We start from the raw sequence: 25136 nt of genomic DNA, 5'->3' as shown, positions 1-25136 counted from the left end.
ATGCAGCCATTTGTCTTTAAATGGCCTTTAAATTTGAACTTCTGGCTATTTTTTCCACATTTCCTTTCTTCAAGAGGGAAGCCAAACCTACGTGGGGAGCTCATGCTTATTATTCAAATAGGCTGACAATAATGTGCCGGCAATTAGTTCAGTGCACTTTTGCCGAATTTATCGTCCTCGGAGTAGCAATTCTGGCCCCATTACGCTGGGGGTCGCAAAATTTAGCCTTCAAGTGAATGTTTGGAGATCCAACTTTGTAGTGTTTAATATTCTACAGTCACTTCAACAATCAACTTAAAATCAACATGTTAAATACACAAGTTACTCCTCCAGAGTAAACAGCATGAATAACAACTTTAGTACCTGTCTATTCTTATTTCCTGAATGGTTTTTGTGTGGTGAGGAGTAAGTGGGGGAATGAGACACTTTGTACAACTGGAATGTGCCTTGAATGTAGTTGACATCATGTTACTGAAGGGGAGATTGTGTAAGATGATTGTACCTGCTGTCTTGCATTCTCAACTTTATTATTTTCTTCAACAATCAGAGAAAGTGCCAAGAATTGATTATTTCATCAGAGTGAGTGAGAAGCGGCTGCAGTGGTGACAGGTAAAGTTAGTCACAGGAGTCGCCTATAGTTAATGTCATTGCAGCATTCATTACCGATTTACAGACCAATTTGGAGGAATCTTTTATTCCACTGTGCATTCATTGCCAATTATAAACTATAACAAAAGTGGGCAGGTACTAAATTATAAGAACAAATAACCAGCTATGCAACGTCAACGTTAAGGATCTTACCCTCATGGTTGTGGATCAAATTTCATTCAACCGGCGTTTTGCACCTTCTTCAGCAAGCTTCTTTCTGTCTTCCAGACTCTCGAGAAATATTCATCAAAGGTAGAAAACTATTTTCAAAAGCTATGATTTACAAGAAAAGAACTCATTTAAATGTTATTTATTAAACATTAACATTGATTATACCTAGCTGTTAAAAAGCTGTTAGAAATTACTATTATTTCTGCTTCTAATAGTTTGCCTCATAATTTATTGCTTTCTAGATTTGTCATACAACATTATACCTTATCATTTAAAAAAAATGATAACTATAGTAACTCGAGTTAATACCTGCTGTGTAGTATTTTGTGTTGGAAAGCAGTCACCTGTCCCAAAGGTTTCATTTTTTTTTACTTCAGTATAAGCTTTTGTTTAAGTCTCCAAGTCTGGTCGTCAAGATTGAAATATGATGTAGATAATTGTGTTATGTGGTAGAATCAGATGCCATATGTTATGGTCGTATGATTTTTCACATGCCATGCTACCCACCTTGGATGTGGGGAAATGCTAAGTGGAGGCAGCCACCACTCAAGAAAGAAAGAGGTGACAAATTGAAGAAATATGAGTCCCATCTTTTGATGAGTGAAGAAAGCAGATGAGTTAATTGGGGGTGGTGTGGGGGTGGGGGAGGGGTGGTTCTGGCCTGAGCATAGGTCATCTGATTGTTCCTCAAAAACAGAAGTTATGGTTAAAAAGTAGTTAATTATGAAAGAACTGAACCCTAAAAGCAAAACACTGTCAATTTGTAATCATGTGAACAAAGCTATGGCATTAAGATTTGTGTCTCAATCTTATTCTGAATAACCCAGAAATTCTGACTCATTTGGTTCCTTATTCAAAACAAACTTTCTCGCTGTTGCGCTGCTTTAGCAATAGAAAAGAAATGATATATGACAGGCTGGACAGGTTCAGAAAACTCTGCTATTTGTTTTTTTTTTCACTAACAAAGTGTTTAAAAATGAATCAGCCAACCTACCTTAATTTGCATAAATACCTTGTTTGATGTGACGAAGGTGAGCTAAAGCAGGAAGTGTTCGGCGATAGAGCATAAACTGAAACTCATAAAGACAAGGATACAGGTTTCACTCCAGCCAGGTAGTAAAGGGCAGGACAGTGCACACAGGCACAGTTATTCTGCTAATCTGCTGCAGTCCACATCATAGAGAATAATAAATCTGATCATTAAAGATATTTCAAATAGCAGTAATGAAAATGTGAAAAAAAACACTTAACATTCATATAAGATACTGTCAGTACATCAACTTCTTAATTATTCAGACCCTCTTTCTATCAAGGGTACTGCCTCCTTTGTGACTGACCTACTGAGCACCTTATTGGAGCTCCCTCTATTGACCTTTATGCTGCTTCATCTTATCCATATTTCATTTTATACTTATTTATGGAAGGATTGAAAGAAAATGTGAAAATAGTGTACTCAACATATTAAATTGTTTACAGCAGCCCTTGCTTTAATCTCACTCTTTCATCTTGAATGAATGAGGACAAACCTCAGGAAGATAGGTGTTGGTATGGTTGTGGAGAGGACATGTTACTGGACCAGTATTTCCCAGCACTAGTAATCCAAAGAATTCAAATCTCACCATAATATGGGGCAAGATTTGGCACAGAACTGGTGGTCCACCTACCGGTTGGAAAGCCAGGTGTAAGTCCATCTTTGCCGGCCCTGGAAATCACACCTGATTTTGTGGTCCTCAAGGCAATTGGTTGACCAAGGTCATGTATTTTGTCCCTCCCCCATCCCTCCTAAGAAACCACACATCCAAGAGCTGCCAGTTCATCAAAGGACCTGCAGCTCTTCAATCTCAGCAGTGCCACCAAGAGCAGTAGGATCAAACCAGAAGCAGTAAGTCTGGGGATAAGAGAGTGGAGTGCTTCACTGGGTCCTGTCAGGTAGGTCCTTAGTAAGGGCTGGAGAGGGTTCTTGTGAGGGCAGCCCTCCATAAATGAGTGGGCAGGAGGGACCTCCTTCCACTCCACCCCAATGGTGTGCAGAGTATTCCTGGTTCCTTTCACATGTGGCATGGGCCCACCCAACACCCACTGCTGGAATACTGGGGCAGCAGGAAGAGGCCCTTGGTAGGCTACTTAAGCGCCTCCATTTGTCCAAAGGTGCAGCATCCACTACCTATCCCACAGTTGGTAAAATACGAGAGGAAAATAACAGTAAGCTACACCTACTGTTGCGTTGGAGGAAAGGTTGTAAAATTCTAGCTATGAATTTAGTTTTAAAAATTGGAAATAAAATGTTGTTATCCGTAAAATTGACCATGAAGGTATGAGGTTGCGATAAGAACCACAACCAATATTCCACCATTAATTAACCTGTTTATCTTCTGTCCCTGTGGCATGAGGTGAACTCACAGTTTGGAGAAATGCCCTAAGAGACTTCAGCATTGGATTCAATGAAGTCTCGTGGATGGGATTTTCCGTTTCTGAGAACAAGTGTTGACACCAATGCAGAATTCATGGACTTCCACAACAGAAAAACTGGCGCCAAAGCTGGACCAATTCCGATACTATTAAGGGGTTAGCACCGGTGCCGCGTGGAACACAATTGATTCCAATTGAAAATGATGCGGGATTCGCCGGTCCGTGATTGACACGCGGGAGGCTGACAAGCTGCAGCCGCACATACACATTACACTCCCCACACACACTCATCCCAGCCAACAAGATGGCACTGGTTATGTTGAAGCGTGCCCATACAGCTGATGGCTCAGCTGGGCCAGAGGGCACCTGGGATGATACCTATATGACCCGTGACACTGAGTTCAAAGTGGGCTGTTAGTAGTGTGCGCAGTTGCATGCCTGCCTTGCAGGCTGCGGCAATGGTGTTCCCATGCCTGTCCATCCTGAACCGACAGCCCACCTCCAGGCCACCCGCCCGGCAACTCACCCTGGCCCAGGCAGAAGCCCTCTGGCGTTGCTCGGCACTTTCCATAAACTCTCTCTTCCTCAGCAGCTGCCATGCCGGTTTCACGATTTTTAAAAGCACAAGTGAATCGCGCTGTAGGGAACTTGGCCCATCGGAGGCGGAGAACCGCGGATGCCCTGGAGAATACCGGGTCGAGGCTGCTAATGATATGCAAACAGTGTCTACTATACGTGCATTCCGGAATGCATTGACACCGCTTTCGAGGTGCTGGAACATTGCGATTTGCTGTCAAATTGGTGCCTGCTGCGATTTTGCCATCGGAGCCGATTCTCCACCCAATCGCCTTTCCCGATTTCGCCATTGGCTGACGGAGAATCCCGCCCCATGTCTTTGAGTTAAACATGGGTAAATTGAATCTCAATTGGTGCCCTCACTCAGCAGATGAATGAATCCCCCTCCATGTACCCCTCCCAGTGGAATTAAAAGCCGGTAGTGATGACCACGATGAGAATTTTATCCCCCCATGCCCAACCAACCTCCCGGCAGGTTTTGAGGTGGGGGGAGCGTGAAATTGCATGGAGGGTATTCCCTCTATGATCCTGCCTGACAATTTGTGATGGGGCAGGCAGGGCCCCAGGGGTGGAGGGGAGCCTACTTTGCCCCAATTCAGGGCCTTTTCCTGTCCAAACTAATTTTTTTAGGCTGGCAGGCAAATGATAGGACATACACAGGTATAGCGATGATGGTGTCTGGGACATTGCCTGCAAGGTGTGATTCATGAGGATGACCATGCCAGGTTTTTGCTTGATCAGTGTGACAGATCTTCCAATTTCGGCACAAGCACCCAGATGTAAGAAGCTTTTCAGAGTCGACGGGCCTGGTTGTGCCATTGTCATTTCCAGTGCCTAGGTCGATGCTGTCTGGTTTCATTTCTTTTTGCCTTTCCTGTGGTTGTTTGATACCAATTCAGTGGCTTCAGACGGCAGTTAAGAGTCAACCATTGATGTGAGTCTAGAGTCACATGTAAGCCCGACCTGGTAAGGATGGCAGAATTCCTTTCCTGAAGGGGTATAAGTGAACCAGATGGGATTATATGACAAATCAACGATGATTATATGGACCTTAATTGTTTGTATCCCCCCCCCCCAAGTAATCTATATTAAAGTAATAACTAATTTAAACTACACGTGTTGTTTTATCTGTGCTGTGATCTATCTCTCTTACACTCTACTGTCTAGAATTTCCTGGTGAGAAGTACCCAAGATCTTCTGAGCTCATATTTATAGTGGGAACTAGTGATGTCTCTAGTGGTTGTGTTACCCTGAGATGTAATAATTAACCCTTTATTTGTCTACATGTATACATATCATTACACTTGTCAGAGCGCTGTTTAGTACTGGTCTAGACAAACATCGACCAGGTGTAATGGCACCTTGGAGGGTCTCTCAGGCCATCGGAGACTCCTAGGTGGTCGGGAACAGGGCACAGGAGTACCCTGGCACTCATGGCACCTGGTCACCTCGGTACTGCCAGGGTGCCTGGCTGGCTGCACCAGGGTGCCCAAGTGCCAAGTCAGCACTGTCAGGGCTTGGACATGAGTGGGCCTTGCCCACTGCAGGGGGGGGGGGGGGGGGGGGGGGGGGGTTAAGGGGAAGGTATCCCAGATACCTTGACAAGTTTGAGGGCTGATGGGGGGGTCAATAAAACGGGGGGGGGGGGGTTGCTGAAAGATGGGGTGGGGGGAAGATGGGGCTGCCGATCAAAACTGGTGCCCCACTGTTCCTGCTGGCAGGATCAGCTTGCCAACCGGAAATCTCTCTGAGTGTGGCCTCAGCAGGGAGAAACTCCCTGAGACCAAAATAAACGGCAACGTGCCGTTGAATAGTGGGGTGAATCTCGGTGCTGCAGCCACCAAGAAACACCTTGCCAAAAGCGGACTTAATTGTCTGCTGAATCACACCCGCAATCTCATTGAAATATGTCCAAACTTATGATCGTAAATGGTCACACGTCAACAATAAAATCAAGTTCAAGGAAATACCAAAGCCTCACAAGTATATTTCTTCTTCAAGGCTTAAAATTTATAAGCTTAAAAACATTTCTCCATCATTTATGCACATTATGTTAAGTCATTTTTATTTATTTAAAACTCGGATTGCTCAGAGGTGGCAAATTCAACACAAATAGAATTGCTGATTTTTTATGATGAATCCATTCTCAGCCATACAGTTTAAATAGCTACAAGAAACATGTAAACATGCATTACTGAAATATCCTTGCTGTCAGCTGATGAGATATCATTTGTTAATTGTTGTAAGTCACTGATGTTCATGAACTCTATTTTGCTTCTGCATTCTTTGCAGTTATATTTCTCATTATTGGAAAAAGCCCAAGTAAATTGTTTCGTTTTCAAAATCAATCTTTCCCTTAACCTTCCCAAGCTGCCAATGCTGACTCATACCAAGAAATAGATTGAAGGCATTGAGAGATTTCTGGTACATCCTGCAATTGACTATTCTTAAAGATTTGTCACAACAAAACTGAAGGCTATTAAACCTATAGGAGAATCATAAACTGAGCCAATTGTGTCACATATGTCTATGTTTCACAAGGTATCACTGAATAGCAGTGAGGAACAGGAATACCTTGACTGACTTTTTTAGTCCAGGGTGATACACTTGATTTTTCCTGTTTTTATAAGAGAATTTTATGTTGTAATTTTCAGAATGGATAATGTCAATTTTAACCCGTTCTGCTTGGTGTAAACTGGGTGGCCAGGCATTTAGAATATCCCATGAGATTCTTACAAAATCTCATACCGATCCCTCAAACTCTGATTTTAACCTGTCTTTCTCAATAACTCCAGGGGCTACACCTCAGAAGCCACTCTCGTTATCCTTTAAATATACAAATCAGGCACAAGTAGGAAAGTAATTGTATTTTTAGCTCCTAGCAGGAAGAGGATCCTGGACCAGGAGATTCCCAAAAGGTACAATTTTGAACTGTTGTTAATTTTCCTAAGGAGCACGATTGCCTCACTGGCCCACTCCTCTCCCAATTCCTTTGTTGACAAATCCAAGTACCTGCGGCCATTCCTCTTCTGCTTCTTTGGTCCTCAGCAGTGGACTCCTCTTGCTGGACAACACTGTGCACCCTACCCATTTTCAAACTGCCACCTCCTGCTAGATTTAGTCAGGGAACCTGGAATGTGCTGATTGAGGCCTGAGAGTTAAAATCTTTAGGCTTGCTGGTCTATCATGACAATCGCTATTGTTTTGGGCCTTTGCTACCTGGTAGTCAACCAAATTAAACAGCGGCTATAATCTCTGCCACTGAGGTTTCAGATAATGTCAATGCTAAAAATGTTCAATTGAATTTTAGGGTGAATTCTATGCTCAAAAAGAATGTAAAATTATAGATCACCGTTTTTTAGGGGCTGGTTTAGCACAGTGGACTAAATAGCTGGCTTGTAATGCAGAATAATGCCAGCAGCGTGGGTTCAGTTCTCATACCGTCCTCCCCGAACAGGCGCCGGAATGTGGCGACTAGGGGCTTTTCACAGTAACTTCATTAAAGCCTAATTGTGACAATAAACAATTATTATTAACCTTTACTGCTCCAAGGAGACCAATCCCATTATCTGTAGCATTTCCTTAATACTTTCTACCAACGTTCCACCAGTTAGCCTATGTTTTAGTGGTTACCATGACCACAAAAGGGTTGTTAATTTGGCGACAACTCCACTTACGAGTTATACGTGAATGGATTTTATGACAACAAGCTTTATTATGTGACTGATTTAGTTTTCCTTTAACTTAAATTGCATGCAAATAATACAACTAGGGTTCCAAACCCTGCCTACATCAACGAGCCCCCTCTGATGTTCAAGAACAACAACAACCCTAACGGCCAGCTTCTGACCTCCACGGTAGCACAGTGGTTGGCACTGTTGCTTCACAGAGCCAGGGACCCAGGTTCGATTCCCAGCTTGGGTCACTGTGCGGAGTCTGCACGTTCTCCCCTTGTCTGCGTGGGTTTCTTCCGGGTGCTCGGGTTTCCTCCCACAGGCCCGAAAGATGTGCTGTTAGGTGAAGTGGACATTCTGAATGCTCCCTCAATGTAACCAAACAGGCGAGTGTGGCGACTTCGGAATTTTTACAGTAATTTCATTGTCGTGTTAATGTACGCCTACGTGTGACACTAATAAAGATTATTATTATTCCAGACCTTCCACATGGCTGTATTAATCTTGACCTCACAAACATCCTGAAGTTAAAGGGCATCCAGTTTGATTCTTACACTATAACACAAACGTGGCATGTATTTATGTGATAGATGGTTTGCACATTTAGCTGAGGATGTACTTTTAGGAGTAAATTCAGTTTATAATCATTTGGCTCTGTGCTACAAGGTTTCGGGGCAGGAATCTGTCAGTCAGAAGCATGAAATGTTGTCATTATGAATCAGCAGTTGATTTTTCACTGCGTCTGATCTGCTTTCTCCTGGAGTTCACAGAATGATCGTTCAAGTACATTTTGGAGCCTCATTTCCTAGGCTCACTATTGCTTTCACTTTGCTTGAAATTACAAATGTTGGCAATATTTCCCCAGTCAATGGAAAGTAAAATCTGACGCAGTCTATAACCAGCTGTCCATGGACCGTTTTCATTGGAACCGATTGTGTTCCACGCCGGTGCTAGCCCTTCCACAGTAACAGAATCAGTTCAGGCGTGGTGCCAGTTTTGCTGTCGTGAAAGTCCACAAATTCTGCGTTAGCGTCAACACTTAATCTTAGAAACGGAGTATCCAGCCCGCTATGTTTCACAAAGGACTTTGTTGGCTGTAAAGCACTTTGAGATATTTGGTGGTCATGAAACACACTTTACATGTGAGTCCTTCTTTTGTGTGAAAGAATTAGGGCAGAGACCTGGAATAACTATTTTTCATACGGAGCGTTTTGAGACTGGAGAATGTGTTATCAGACTTAATGAATAAAGTGCAGACCACGTCAACATTTAGGAAATAGTTTGATCGGTGCTTAAAGAAAAGAAGAATAAAGGATATACAAATAGGCGGAACTAAGAGATGATCAAGACAAAAAAAACTAGGTGAAATGGCTGTATTCTCATCCTTGTGTTTAAAGCTTTTGACAGCTTTCACCCCTTTCTAACTCTGTAATCCTTCTCCAACCGCACAATTCTCCACAGAGTTTTTTCCCTCTAACTCTGACCTTCTGGACATTCCTCCTTTCCTTCACCCCACATGGTGTCCATGCCCTTAGTCGCTTTAGACCCATACTTTGAAATGTCCTTCTTCACTACAACATTGAATATACTTCAGAATGTGTCCTGGGCTGAACAATGCTATGGGATATCTCATGGTTATGAAAGGCATTGTATAAGTGTAAACCTTCCTCTCTTCTTTCCATCTCTGTGATATCATCAGACACTCTCTTGCCTCTGCTCATCTGTTGCTGAAACCCTCACAAATGACTTTTTAATTGCAGACTTGACAATTATAGTATCCTCTCACATTCTATGCTCCATAAACTTGAGGCCATACAAAACTCTGCTTCCCTGTCCTATGGGCACCATGTCTCGGTTGCTCATCACTTGGTGCTTGCTAATATGCATTGGCTTTGTGTTGAGCAATGTCTCAGTTATAAGATTCTCATCATTCTTTCAATCCTTCCATGGCCTCGCCCAATCCTACTTCCATACTCCCTTGCAGTCACACAATCCTCCAAGATATATGTGTGCTCCTCTGATTCTGATATTTTGAGCATCCCTGATTTCTGTAGCCTCTCCTTTGACAACCATCCCTTCCAGAGTGTTAATTTGTGGAATTTCTTCATAAAACCTCTCTACCTCTCTTTCCTCCCTTAAGATGCTTCTTCAACCGAACTCTTTTACCTTGGGCTGAATTTGACTTTTTTTGGCGAGGTGAGGTATGCAGAATGGAAGCTGAGTGGTCCACTGCTCCCATCCCCATCATCACAACTCATCAAATCAAGCATAGGATAGCCAATTAATGGCGGTCAGGAAGAAGGAGGCCTATTAGTAGTGTGAAGGCATATCTCGGTCCAATTGGGACTCTAGGCCTAGATGTCATGCAACAGAGGGGGAACTAATAAATGGTTCAGTATAGTATTTTAAAAGCTATTTTTCGTGATTTTTAATTAGGTAGTCACTGGTGGAGGACAGACACATTTTAAAAATGCTTATTTTTGTTGATGAATATTTTTCATCTGAATTAATACAATTGCAGCGGCATATCATTCTTCTATACATCATGGACGCGATTCTCCGCACCCGCGGAGAATCGCGGACGCTGCCGTGAAAGAGGCCGTCTTTCACAACGGCCTCGGAGCCCGCACCCGGCACCTGATTCTCCCCCACCGGCGGGGCTAGCATCGGGGCTCGGGGTATCTCGGCGGCGCGGCCTTGACGACAGCGTCAAGGCCGCGCGCCGCGAATGACGCGCGGCTGGCGGCTATATGACGTCAGCCGCGCATGCGCAGGTTGGCCGGCTCCAACACGCGGATGACGTCATCGCGCAAACGGCACGTATCCGCGCGTGCGCGGTGCCGTCTTTCCCCTCAGCCGCCCCGCAAGACGTGGCGGCTTGTTCTTGCGGGGCGGCGGAGGGGAAATAGTGCGTCCGATTTGGACTCTGGCCCGACGATCGGTGGGCACCGATCGTGGGCCTGTCCCCTCCTGAGCACAGTCGTGGTGCTCTTCCCCCGATCAGGTGTGGTTGCCGCGATCGTGAACGGCCGGCCGCTCGGCCCATCGGGCTCGGAGAATCGCCATTCGTCGTGAAAAACGGCGAGCGGCGATTCGGCAAGCGGGGGGGGGGGGGAGAATCGCGGGGAGCGCCAGGGGGGTGTAAAAAATGTCGGGGGGCCCTCCCGCGATTCTCACAGGCCACGTGGGGGGCGGCGAATTAGCCCCATATTAATGGGAAGAAAGAATTACATTCTTTTGCGCTGCCCAATTGTTCAGGCGTATTGAAGACTATAGTACAAATTCTTTTTAATTGTTCCTTGAACTGTGATCTAGGCTGTATGTTTTGGGACCAATTTCCTAGTTGGACCCAAAGTGGAAACTTTACTCTATTGTTTATAGAACTTGCGTCAATATAAAATCATTGCAGTTTAATGTCAGTACAAAATCACGGGTACAAATGGGAAGTCAAAACATCAATCTCACTTTTGGATTCAAGTAGACTTTTCCACAGGAGGTGATTTTACACAGTCCCCTGGCTTCATATCATATATAATCTAATTCAGATCCATTGTGCAACCAGTTCTAAAAGATAGAATTTTACTGTTGCTTATGTGATGCAGACCTCAATCCAGTCAAGGTTGTATAAAAGCAGCTAAAGGTTTTGAAAATTTGTTCTAAATATAGGTTGTTCCTGGTAAGGTAGCATTTATTGTCCCTCCTAAGTTGCCTTTTAAAGGTGAAGGTGGTCCTTCAAATTAAAAACAGTCTGGTAAGGTAGAAGGAGAACAATGAGAAATCTACGACGAAGGTCCAAATCTGGATTGTTTGTAACTTGCAAGGAAACTTGGAGTTTCTTGTTGTTATAACCTGCCTGCTTACCACTAGCTTAGGGAGTATGAGCTTCCCCAATGAGGGGGGGTGAGAACTCATTAGCAAATTTCCTGCATAAATAGAGCTGGCCAGTTTGGAACCAGCTAGAGAGGAGTGAGCAGCAAGGGAGTTCCTGCTGCTGTTGTATATCTTATTGTAAATAAATATTATTGTAAATAAATGTTATTTCTTTCTATCCTACAACTCGTGCTGGATTCTTCGTGGCCCTCACAAAACCTGTGAGGTTGAGACCTTTGACCTCCTCACTCGTAGTGGATTAAAGGTTCTTTAAAAGTAGATTTGAAGAGTTTTTGCAGTGCATTTTCTTGATGATACATACTGCTGTACATGAACTGTGGATGAAGTGGATATGAGTCCAATGAGAAGAGTGTTGATCAAGCAGACCTCTCTCTATTCTAGTTGATGTTGACCGTAATGTTTTTTTGGCAGTTTTTTCCATTCAAAGGAGTAGTCCATATTCCATCCTGCTACTAATAATGAAGGTATTACTCTGTGGTGAATGTAATATATGTGTATATATGATAATTCACACTGTCTTTGTAAAGCGCTGTGGTGCTATCCTACCACTAGGGGGAGTAGCTCTGGGAGTACTCAGGAACTTGTACTGGGCTCCACCCTTTGCTCCGCCCATGACTCCTCCCCCTAGTGCCGCTGTATAAATACCCTTGTCCAGAGTCAGCCTGAGTTCACTACGAGTTCATCAACGGGTAACAGGCTGGCTCTGAAGTAAGTCGATTAAAGCCTAGATTCATATCGGAAACATGTGTCTGGTGAATTAATGGTTCCATCAATTTAATCGACTTAAGAACAGTAAAGATCGATTATGGAATCAGCCCTCAAGCCTGGACGCCTGGAACTTGACCCGCAGGATGCAGAGGCTAAAGAAATCTTCTCCCACTGGATCCGGTGCTTCAAGGCCTACTTGGCAGAAGCGAGCACAGCCGAAACGAAGCTAAGTCTACTGCACGTGAGGGTGAGCCACAGAATCTCAACGCAACTAAACGCGGCCAGTTCATATACTGCGGCGCTAGCAGTTCTCGATAAAATTTATGTAAGGCCTATTAATGAAGTTTACGCTCGCCATGTGTTCACGACTCACCGCCAGCGGCCTACTGAATCACTCGCCGAATTCCTAAGGGAACTCAATAATTTGTCCAATGACTGTAATTACCAAGCGGTTACCGCGGCTGAACACAGGGAGCTGGCGGTACGCGATGTTTTTGTAGCGGGCCTCAGGTCTAACTAGGTGCGCCAACAACTGCTGGAAAAGGGGGCCCAGGACTTAGAAACGACTGTGGAAGCTGCTACCACGATGGAGGTCTCCTTCCGCAGCCTTAACTCTTTCCCCGTGGACCCCGCGACCCAATCATGGGCCCCCAACCAGCGATTCCCCAGGCCAGTGCTACGCGGCCGCCCAGCCACCATGCTGCCCCAGCCAGCCACTATGCTGTTCCAGCCAGCCACTATGCTGCTCCAGCCAGCCACTATGCTGCTCCAGCCTGCCATTTCTGCGGCCAGATCCAGCACCCGCGGCAGCACTGCCCGGCCCACAACGTGACCTGCAGCAGCTGCGGGCGAAAAGGCCACTACGCAAGAGTGTGCCTCGCTAAAAGGGCCCCAGCTTCCAACTCCCCAGCGACTCGAAGTAATCGCTCCCCTCACTCGCAGGCAAGCGGGGCCCGAAACGCTGCGACCTATGCCCCGACTCCGTCCCCTCCAGCCACGTGCGATCCATGGGGGCTGCCATCTTGGAAAACCTCCACCACGCGGCCGGCCACGTGCAACTCATGGGGGCCGCCATCTTGGACGCCATCTTCCTCGCAGCGCGCCACGTGCGATCCACGGGCCTGATCGGCATCTCAGCGCTCATACAACTCTGCAGAAGAAATCGAATTCGACTATGAACTCAGAGGGCAGTCATCACGGGGCCACTCCAGCACAGCTGATCGAGCCGCCGACTACCCGCAATTCAGCGCGGTCACCCTAGACCAATCACGACCAAAGAATCTACGAAACTTGATGGCAGAGGTCCATATCAACGGGTACAAAACGCCATGCCTCTTCGACTCCGGGAGCACTGAGAGCTTCATACATCCAGATCTGGTAAGACGCTGTTCGCTCCCCGTTTTCCCCGTGCAGCAAACTATCTCGCTCGCTTCAGGCTCCCACTCGGTCCAGATCCAGGGGCGCACCGCCGTGACACTCACAATCCGAGGCGCTAGCTACTCGAAATTCAAACTCTACGTTTTGCCCGAACTCTGCGCGCCACTCTTATTAGGCCTAGACTTCCAATACAACCTCAAGAGCCTCACCCCCAGCTTCGGAGGGCCCCTGCCCCCACTCACGATCTGCAGCCTCGCTACGCTGCGAATCCCCCCCCCCTCCTCTCTTCGCCAATCTCACAAAGGACTGTAAACCCGTAACCTCTCGTAGCAGGCGGTATAGCCTGCAGGATAGGGTATTTATCAGAGCAGAGGTCCGAAGGCGACTCAGTGAGGGGGTTATAGAGGCCAGCAATAGTCCCTGGAGAGCTGAGGTGGTGGTCGTTAAGACCGGGGAAAAATTCCGTATGGTGGTCGACTACAGTCAGACCATAAATAGATTTACGCTCCTCGACGCGTATCCCCTCCCCAGGATTGCAAAACATGGTAAACCAGATCGCCCAGTACCGGCTCTTTTCCACGGTGGATCTGAAGTCTGCGTATCACCAGCTCTCAATCGCCCGGAGGACCGCCACTACATGGCATTCAAGGCCGATGGCCGCCTCTTCCATTTCCCCCAGGTCCCTTTCGGCGTCACTAATGGGGTCTCGGTGTTCCAACGAGCAATGGACCGAATGGTGGACCAGTACGGGCTGCGGGCCACGTTTCCGTACTTGGACAATGTCACCATCTGCGGCTATGACCAGCAGGACCACGACGCCAACCTCCACCGTTTTCTCCAGACGGCACAGAAACTGAATCTCACGTACAACAAGGAGAAATGCGTTTTCCGCACAACCAGACTAGCCATCCTCAGCTATGTCGTGGAAAACGGAGTCCTAGGCCCCGACCCGGACCGTATGCCCCTCCCTCCCCCTCATTGTCCCAAAGCTCTCAAACGATGTTTGGGATTTTTTTCCTACAACGCCCAGTGGGTCCCTCAATATGCGGACAAAGCCCGCCCACTCTTTAGGACCACACGATTTCCCCTGTCAGCCGAGGCACGCCAGACCTTCGACGGCATCAAGGAGGACATTGCCAAAGCGACCATGCGGGCGGTTGATGAATCCACCCCATTTCAGGTAGAGAGCGACGCCTCAGAGGTAGCTCTTGCAGACACGTTAAATCAGGCAGGGAGACCAGTTGCATTTTTCTCCTGTACCCTCTCCGCTTCAGAACTCCGACACTCTTCATTCGAGAAAGAAGCACAAGCCATTGTGGAGGCTATCCGTCACTGGAGGCACTACCTCGCAGGTAGGAGGTTCACCCTCATCACCGACCAAAGATCGGTTGCCTTCATGTTCGACAACTCGCAAAGGGGCAAAATTTAAAACGACAAGATTCTGAGGTGGAGGATCGAACTCTCCACCTACAATTACGATATCAAATATCGACCCGGGAAGCTCAACGAGCCCCCGGATGCCCTATCCAGCGGGACATGTGCCAGCGCGCAGATCGACCGATTAAAAGTCATCCACAATGACCTCTGCTACCCGGGGGTAACCTGGCTCGCCCACTACATCAGGGCACGAAACCTGCCTTTCTCCAACGAGGAGGTAAAAGCGGTCACCAGGGACTGCCCGATCTGTGCGGAGTGCAAACCGCACTTCTATAGATCAGCTAGGGCCCACCTGGTAAAGGCTTCTAGGCCCTTTGAACGCCTCGCAATTGATTTCAAAGGGCCACTCCCCTCAACTAACAAGAACGTTTACTTTTTAAACGTCGTAGACGAGTTCTCCCGTTTCCCATTCGCTATCCCGTGCCCGGACATGACCTCCCACACAGTCATTAGGGCCCTGCATAGCATCTTCACCCTGTTTGGTTTCCCCAGCTACATACACAGCGACCGGGGTTCGTCCTTCATGAGCGACGAGCTGCGTCAGTACCTGCTCGACAAGGGCATTGCCTCGAGCAGGACTACCAGCTACAACCCCAGGGGGAACGGGCAGGTGGAGAGGGAGAACGTGACGGTCTGGAAGACCGTCCTACTGACTCTCCGGTCTAGAAAGCTCCAAGTCTCACAGTGGCAGGAGGTCCTTCCAGACGCACTCCACGCTATTAGGTCCCTTTTGTGCACAGCGACCAACCCGACCCCTCACGAGAGGCTCTTCATTTTTTCCAGGGGCACTACCACGGGGGTCTCACTTCCGAGATGGCTGAGGACGCCGGGCCCCGTACTTCTGAGGAAACACGTCAGGGCACACAAAACCGACCCCCTTTGTAGAGAAGGTGCGCCTGCTCCACTCCAACCCTCAGTACGCATTCGTCGAGTTCCCTGACGGCCGTCAGGACATGGTTTCCCTCCGGGATCTGACACCCGCCGGATCCAGCGCCCCCTCTACCCCCACAGAAGGACCTCGCACCCGACACCCCATGCTGCCGCCCCCTCGCGCTCCCAAGCCCAGGAGCTCGCTCCACCAGTTCCGCGCACCCGCGCTGGCCAGCCCCCAGCGCCCCCAGTCCCCGGCCGAACCAGGAGAGTATGAAGCTCGGATACAACCCTCCCTGGAGTCTGCCATCGTACCCCAGCACACAACACCCATCCAGCCACCGCAAGAGGCAACCCCGGTGCTCCGCAGGTCACAGCGGACAATTTGACCACCGGACAGACTGACGTTGTAGGCCACCACCCCCGCCGGACTTGTTTTTTCTGCAGGGGGTGAATGTGGTGAATGTAATATATATATGTATATATGATAATTCACACTGTCTTTGTAAAGCGCTGTGGCGCTATCCTACCACTAGGGGGAGTAGCTCTGGGAGTACTCAGGAACTTGTACTGGGCTCCACTCTTGGCTCCGCCCGTGTCTCCTCCCCCTAGTGCCGCTGTATAAATACCCTTGTCCAGAGTCAGCCTGAGTTCACTACGAGTTCATCAACGGGTAACAGGCTGGCTCTGAAGTAAGTCGATTAAAGCCTAGATTCATATCGGAAACACATGTCTGGTGAATTGATGGTTCCATCATACTCCAGAGGTTGAAACAAAGTAGTTTAATCTTAAGAAATTTCTAAAATAGTGGAGCCAATCTAATTATTTTAATTTAATATTGCACTTACTTTAATGTAAAATAATTCAACACATCTTTTTGATTTTTAGATAACATTGGTAAAACAGCATTTTCAGCAAAACAGCCATATTTGCAATTTACACTCCATTTTTCTCTGAATTGGTGATACAGACACCAGGAAATATCCATCAAATGTTAATATATCAGGAGACCTCCTCAATCATTCCATTCTGACCATTCCAATTGAGTTTGAATGCACAGCTGTTGTCCAGTCAGCACACAATTAATTTCAAATACTGATGAGCGAATGGTTCAATCTAACTTGTCTTTTTAAAAGGCTACATTTTAAAAGCTAAAATTTCCCTCTGCTCATTTTAATGGTTCTATGTTCTGTTAAGTGTGCGACCTTAGCTGGTGGACAGTGCATATTTAGTACCAGATTAATGACCCCCTCATCCTTACCTTTACAAATGCTAATTTTCTCATTGTTCAAAATGCTTCATAGTTCACTGGAGTCTAACCGTTGTAAAGGTCATATTTTGTTCTTCTTCTTTAACAGAGTAATGTTCCATAAACGAGGCCTAAAACAGAGTAGGTAATTAAATACAGGCCTAGCATTACTTATCGTTGGATGATTATAATGATGGCAATCATTTCCCTGGACTGCAGCACACTTGCAAAATGAACAGTGAGGGTGACACTTCCCTATGCTGCTGGTGCTAGGATGGGGGCAGGGGTTCACCCAACAGAGCTACAGCCATGCACAAAGAGATAGGGACATGTGAGGCATTTCTCATGCAAAAGATTTGGGACATGTTTGTTGCATTTCTTCCACTCCCATAGTGTCTGTGACCAAACTCAAACCTCAGAGTGATGCAGGCAGGCTGGCAGCTGTGGAGACATTTAGCCATCATGTCACTGATGGATATCAACTGCAGACAATATTTTAAGGACTGTACCGTGTTCTTAGTGGCCGTTAAAATCCAATTTTACCAATTTCTGTCGAAAAATTTGTAACTTTGTTTGGGTGATGAATCAGTAAAACCTGATTTTTGAAGGGAAATGATACCCATTTTTCTTAGCTGAACTCCAGTTCGGAGATCTGTGTGAGTTGAATCACAATTTTAGGATGAAAAGGCTCAATGATGATTGCTGGATGGATTAGTAATAAAATAGATCACAATTCTTCATTCTGAGTAAATACTGCAAAATTAAACTGCAACCACATTTTCCGTAGAGTTGAAAGATATTTGCACAATGTATAGTGCTGATTTGCCTGATTTTAATAACCAGCATTTTAGAACACAGTCTCACCTATTTGCAAGAAAAATAACTTGAAAATGATCACATTTTGTAATCGAGCAAACCTACGTCACTTTAATTTTGGAATTGCCATTGAGACCGTAAAAGGGGGTCTGGAAAAGTACAACTAATTTTGGGCTGTCAAGATATAACTTTGCTTGTTAGTCTCTTGCTTGCTTTCTTCATGTTTAACCTAAAATCTGATTTTCGCTAATTTTTCTCTGAACCAATCCTGTGTTTTTAGACTCTGCAGTTATAAAACTTGGCTCCCTACTGCTGGTTTATCTGCAATACAAATGCTGTTTGAGCGACAAAATGGCAGTTGAGGTGCAGGAGCACTGGTTTTAGCTGTGCTGGACATGAATTTGGTGAGGGCGATAGAACGAATACAAGGAATACATACCAAAGGCATGGCTGTTCGGCAGACTGCGATATCGATCAAGGTGATCTGACACCAGTCTTGCCATTTTTGGAGTTCAACACTCCAGCTAACCTAAACAGCTGGACACTTATTCAACAGCAGGAAGTGCCCCCGCAACACCATTTAAAGGGTTTATCAATTACTTCCAGGTTAGTTGCTGCTGGTTGGGTTCAGATGGAGCGGACTACAGCCTGTACGCTTGAAATAACGGGCATCGCACTCACTGTTAGAAGGAGGATCGGGGATGAGTGTACCTTCATTTTTGATGAGTGAATCCTGGAGCTGCCATGGCTTCTGTAATGGTCGATCATATGATGGGGAGCACCATCTCACCTGTGGAGATAAGGACAGGCAGCTGTTCCTCACTGATTAACTCAAGCTGTCTCTAGCTGTGCACAAACTTGTCCTACAAGAGAAATGAAAGTGTTTCACTGAAAGTCGAGTGATGATACTGTCATGGTTGACTAGCTGGCAGTGTATACAAGCTATCAGATGCTGGTGTGACGCTTTCAGCAGTGCAATGTGTGTGAGGGTGAGGTAGATCCATAAATGTAAATTGTGAGTCTCTAATGGAGATTAGGTGAGTAATGGTGTGATGCGTTGAGCAGTAGGAGGCTAGTGATGCAATTGCTGGGATACAGCATTTGAAGATACATTAATTGCCCCGACCATTCATTTGCAGCCAATGAATATTTTGCGACTCTGCACTCTGCCTTGACTACGAAGGCTATCTGTCCCACTTCCTTCACAAAGTTCATCTGGCGAGCCTCTTAGCTGGGACACCTCTCTCCACTGTACCATCTCCTACAGTGAGGTTCTCAGTGTAACACCAGAGGAGCGGCCCTTTCTCCTCTCTCACCCGTTGCACCATAATTTGCTCTTCCTGCTCAAACTCTCTGTGGCAACAAATTTCAGAATCTGTTGCAACGAGCGTGCACCTTCCCTTGGATTGACAGTGGGCTAGAATCACATGGCAAAGTTCTGGTCCCATTGCCAGTGGGTGGTGGTGGGGCGGTGGGAGTGAGGTTGGGGGAGCAGTGGGTGTTGGTGGTGGTGTTGATAATCGGACTACACCCTAGAGGGTTGGGGTAGGTATGTGCTATAGTAGAGAGTATAGTCACCCAGAGCGACAAGTTGTTTTAATTGTTCTGAAGTTTTCTGAGTAACAATTATTGTGCAACAGTTGGACGTTTGTGATTTAAATCAGAGTATTGGATGGTTCCCTGTGTGGGGCAATTGCCCATCGGACATTTGCACTTTCTGGGCAATTGCTCTGAAACACGTGCCTGGGAATTTCCAGTGAGGTTCCCCAGCACATCTTTTGGGTAATCCCCCCAAATACATTTAGCTAGAGTTCGGAGGTTATGGACCATGTAAATAGATAGAGAGCAGCTTGGATTTGTTCGACAAATCATGGTTCACTAACCTGATTGAATTGTTTGATGAATCAAGATGGTTGAGTTACACAGTTGATATTGTATATGTGGGTTGGAGTAATGCAGTTGACATGTGTGCTAGAGTAATAAAGTTGATACGATGTATGTGGATTAGCGTAATACAGTTGACATGCGGACAAAAGCAATACAGTTGATATTGTGTATGTAGACGAGTGTAATACAGTTGACATGGGCCAAAGTAATACATTTTGTTTTGTATGTGGGTTAGAGAGTTACAGTTGATATTGTATATGTTCAATAGAATAAAACAGTTCATATTGTGTATGTGGGCTAGAATAATACAGTTGACATCTGGACCAGAGTAATACAGTTAATACTGTGTATGTGCACTACAGTAATAGAGTTAACATGTGGACTAAAGTAATACAGTTGGCATTGCATACGTGGACTTGAGTCATAAAGTTGATATTGTGTATGTGGACAAGCGTCATACAGTTCATATTGTGTATGTGGACCAGGGTAATACAATTCATATTGTGTATGTGGACAAGAATCTTACAGTTGATATTATGTATGTGGACCAGGGTAATATGGTTGATATGTGTCCCAGAGCAATACAGCTGATATTGTTTATGTGGACTTTCAAAAGGTGTTTGACAAAGTACCAGATAATAGACTTGCAAGCAAAGTTGAAGCCCATAGATTTAAAGTGATAGTGGCAGTGTAGGTACAACATTGGCTGAGGAACAGAGAGTAGAATGGTGTGTATTAGTCAGACTCGAAGGAAATGAAGTGTTGTTTCCCAGGCATCTTGTTACGATACCCTGGGCCAGGGCATAGTCAATTCCAGCCCCACTTGACCCAGAGTCGCAACTTAATTCAATTAGCTAATAAGCCTTAGTACAATACCCAAAGTTTTTGACCCTTGGCTACCCAATAATGACAGTCACCAGGTTTGTAAATTTAAACAAGATGGCCGGTATTCTCTGAGCCTCCACGCCGAAATCGCGCTCGGCGCGGGGTCTCAGACCCGGGCCATCAGGACGCGATTCTCCATGGACCGGAGAATCGGCAGCAGTGGCCGGCGCCGTGCCGGTCAGGGGCCGTTGAAAGAGGCCCCCGCAGCGATTCTCCGCGATCGACTGACCGAGTTCCCGCCGAGTTCTGCCGGCGTTGTTCCAACGTGGTTCCACCCGGCGGAACCTCAGACTCGCGGCTGTGCTGGCCATCTTGGTGGGTGGACAGGGGGAATCAGACTCCCGGGGGGGGGGGGCCTCCACGACGGACAGGCCCGTGACCGGGAGCTACCAATCGGTGGGCACACACGATGCAGGGGGGTCCTATCTTCTTCCACGCTGGCCCGCTGTGTTTCTCTGCCATGTTGTGCGGGGACCAGTGCAAAAATGGCTGCCACACGCCTGCTGAGTGTAAAACAGTCCCAGGGATCAGCCATATATTTTTTTCTCTGCTCTACCTGTTGCACTTGAATGTCCTCCCTGTGTCTCTACAACCAGAAATAGATACAGTATTCAAGATGCTCTCTGAGAACAATGCTGAACAGTCTGGGCATGGTGTGGACAGGCCCACGACCGGGAGTTACCGATCGGTGGGCGCGCGCGATCCAGGGAGGTCTATCTCCGCCGGGCGTGGGGACATAGTCCCATTTTCGGAGAATCCCGGATAATTACTTTTTATTTACAACAGGAACAATCGTGAAATATGCAGAAAATACAGCTGGTTAACTGTTAACTAATTCCTAATCCCCTACTTTAATTTTCTACTCCCCCACTCTCCACACACACACGCAAACACACACACACATACATGACAGCTTTCTGGTGCCTGATCGAATTGAATGATGCATTGGAAACACCAAATAAGTATGTGAACGAGCTGATCAGTGAACACCATGCTCAGACTGTTCAGTATTGTTCTCAGAGAGTACTGCATCTATTTCTGGTTGTTGAGACACAGGGAGGACATTCAAGTGCAACAGGTAGAGCAGAGAAGAAATATATGGCTGATCCCTGGGACAGATTTACAATCAAGCAAACTTTGGGCATCTGGCTTTGGAAGCAGGCTGCCCAATGACCAATTAGTTGCCCAAGACTCCCTTTGGGAAAGGTTAGATCCGTTTGAGAACTGGGCCTCAGTAACATTGGGAATGAAAACTGCAAGCAGGAAGGGACTTACACAGGGCATTCCATTCACCACCAGCTCCACACTATGGATATATAAGATTGGTTAATAATCAAAGGGAACCCATTGGGGGTGCCAAGGTAACTATAGCCCCCAGAGGGAGAGGAAAATGTCTGCGCACTGCTCTGGTGGGCCCTCTGGGGAGCTCAATGGTGCTTGTGGGGGGAGGAGGTTTCCCTTATGTGTGTTGTGGAGGAAGGGCTGATGCTTGCAAGGGGGAACAGTGTCCCCAGTACTCCCATGATGTTAAGAGGGTGGGGATAGGTGGAAGAGTATCCCGGTACTGCCGTGTTGGTTGGGGGGGGGGGGGGGGGGGGGGGAACAGTTGCGAAAAGGCGCCCTTTAAAGTTGGCAGCCTGTTCTGTGGGGCCGGCCTTGCTGCTTCTATCATGCCCCACCAGAGTGACGACGCAAACTGTGCCCCGAAACGTTCTGCGCACCAAGTGCCAGAGAATCTAGAGTGCAACCCAGCTTTGCATCTGGACAGATATATGTCTGTTTTCAGTCAGTGCCTGACATTCTGACACATTTTGGCAAAATTCCACCATATAACTCTATTAATGAAGCAAAGGGAGCCAAATGTTTTAACATTTTAAACTTATCCTGCTGCAATCACAAATATGTAGACATGTACCTCCAGGTCCATCTGTTCCTGTGCTTAAAATAGAACCATTTTGTTTTCTTGCTTTTTCTCACTTTTCCTACTTTACTACTTTAAAATTTGTTTTCCATGCGTCTGCCTATTTATCAGAAGATGTTCTCCTGAAATCTTTCTGTGCTCCTCATTGTTTACAACATTTCCTTCCAGTGAATCTACAGTGAAAACTATTACAGACAGGAAACAGAAATCTCAAACTGAAAGCCTTGAAGGAAGGTGGGCTAGAAATAAAGGGCAGAATCCTCCAACCACCAGCAGGGTCGGAGAATCACCCGGGGCCAGCGTAAGTCCCGCCCCCGGGAATCGGCGGGGGCGAGAATCGCGCCGCGCCGGTTGGCGGGCCCCCGCGGGGATTCTCCGGCCCACAATGGGCCGAAGTCCCGCCGCTGACAGGCCGTTCCTGCCAGCGGGAATCAGAGCACCTCTGGTGCCGGCGGGAGCAGGCGGCGCGAGCGGGCCCCGGGGTTATGGTGGGGCGCGGGGCTTTTTGACCCCAGGGGGTGCCCCCACAGTGGCCTGGCCCATGATCGGGGGCAATGATCAACGGTCGGGCCTGGGGCACACTTTTACTTCTGCCTCCGCCATGGTGGAGCCGGAAGAGATCCCCTCCACCGCGCATGCGCCGGGGTGACATCAGCGGCTGCTGACGCTCCGGCGCATGCGCGGACTCACGCCGGCCGGCGAAGGCCTTTCAGCCAGCCGTGGCGCCGGTCTGCGGAGCACCAAGGGCTGTTCGCGCCGGTCGGCGGAGCGGGAGCAACTCCGGCGCGGGCCTAGCCCCTAAAGGTGCGGAGAATTCCGCACCTTTGGGGAGGCCCAACGCCGGCATGGTTCACGCCACTCCGGTACGCCGGGGCCCCCCCGCCCCGCCGGGTAGGGGAGAATCCTGGCCCAGCATCTGAAATTAAGACTTTTATATTTTTTTACTTTACTTATTATTTTCACCCCTCTCTTCTTCTCTTTGTTTGTCTGTCATGTATGTGTGTGTGTGTGTGTGGAGGGTGGGGGGAGTGGAAAATTAAAGTAGGGGATTAGGAATTAATTAACAGTTAACCAGCTGTATTTTCTGCATATTTCACGATTGTTCTTGTTGTAAATAAAAAGTAATTGTCCGGGATTCTCCGAAAATGGTGCTATGTCCTGGCGGAAAACGGGCGCAAATCACTCCAGACTTTTTTCAAAATGTGCGGAGTGATTATCCGGTTTTAAGAGGGATAGCAGGGCACCAGCATGCGCCATGCAGCTCCAGCTGCTGATACAGGGCCCTGCAATTCCGTCCGCTCGTCGAATTGTGCTGAAACATTCAGTTATGGACATGTTAGCTCTTGCTGAATTTGCCCTCAGGAAGCAAATAAACAGTAATAATAAGAGAAAGTCATCCTTTATAAAAGCGAAGAGAGCATTCTCATGCAGGATCAACATTCCTTTCCCCATTCCCCTTCTTTGCAACCATCATCATAGCCTTTGCCTGAAGTCTTTTTAATAAACAGCAGCTCCGGTGTCCCAGCACACTAATGGGGAAGCTCACTGAGGTAACGTTTCTTGAGCCCTAATGACCCCTGTACATGTTTTATTCTCAGTCTCCTGGTGCATAACAGATTGAACAATCACATTGTGGAATATTAGATACATTGGGTGCAGAGCAGGCCTCAAGAGTATCTATAATTTGGACAACCGTATCCAATGAACTTCAGCTCAAAGCTAAAAATGGAAATTAAATTCAGTATTGCACGTTGCATAATTTTATCCCCGAGCTGACTTTTGATGGATTCAGCCATTTGGCAGTGGCTCTATGTAAAAGAAGTGCAAAACTAATCCCAATACCCTTTCTATGGTACTTTATCTACTTCAAACATTTATCCAATTCTCCCTTAAAAGACGCAATGGCACAACCACTCCCTGTGATAAAACATTCCACACTCTCAACAACCCCGTGAGTAAAGAAACTTCTAACCATCGCCACCCTAACCCTCTCCTCACTCAGTTAGTGCCAATTTTAAATTGATGACTGCTTGTCACTGAGGAAATAGTTTAAAGGTTAGTTTTAAAGAGCTGCTGCCTCACCAGATTTTACATTCCTTAATCAACTTCTCTGGTTAGCTTTGCATGTGCGAATAACTTACTCAAATATAGGGGCCTATCCGAATCTTCGGCATAACCAGCCCTGAGCTGCTCGTGCAGATGGATATATCTTATCCCCAATTTTACTAGAGTGGGGAATTTGGAGCTTGGGAATATTTTTTTAAGAAAACAAATTTAAAGAAAATAAATTAATATAAATAAAGTAAAATTACCTCATTCTTACCAACATGCAAATACCAATTGTCGAACTGAAAGCTGAAATTTACTGTGGATTAAAGAGATGATTTGCTTTATTCCATTTGGAAACCTTTCTGCGAGCAGCTCAACAGATCATTCAATACATGGAAGAAAAGGGAATTAAACAAAATTCAAGAAAATACATAATAGTGAGATCACCCCGCGCCCCCCGCACCCCCCAGGACCCCGGAGACCACCCACACCACCAGGTCCCGCAGGTAAGTCGCTGAACAGCCAAGTCCTAATTTTTAGACTATGCCCCCTAGCTTTAGAATCTCCA

At 46.7% G+C, this 25136-nt stretch overlaps 1 protein-coding gene across 1 annotated transcript in view; it reads left to right on the top strand.

Annotated features, from left to right (window-relative positions):
- Positions 1–406: 406 nt before the first annotated feature.
- LOC119977336 (PC3-like endoprotease variant B) overlaps positions 407–25136 on the top strand; it is a 1015536-nt gene continuing 990806 nt past the window's right edge. The window contains exon 1 of the mRNA XM_038818121.1: positions 407–900. Within this exon, the coding sequence (XP_038674049.1) occupies positions 806–900 (95 nt within the window). The 5' untranslated portion in view covers positions 407–805. The remainder of the gene's footprint in view (positions 901–25136) is intronic.

Source organism: Scyliorhinus canicula, chromosome 14 (assembly GCF_902713615.1).
Source record: "Scyliorhinus canicula chromosome 14, sScyCan1.1, whole genome shotgun sequence".
NCBI classification, from domain to species: Eukaryota; Metazoa; Chordata; class Chondrichthyes; order Carcharhiniformes; family Scyliorhinidae; genus Scyliorhinus; species Scyliorhinus canicula.
Note: the sequence above shows the minus strand (reverse complement) of the source record. Positions and strands in the feature narration are given on the sequence as shown.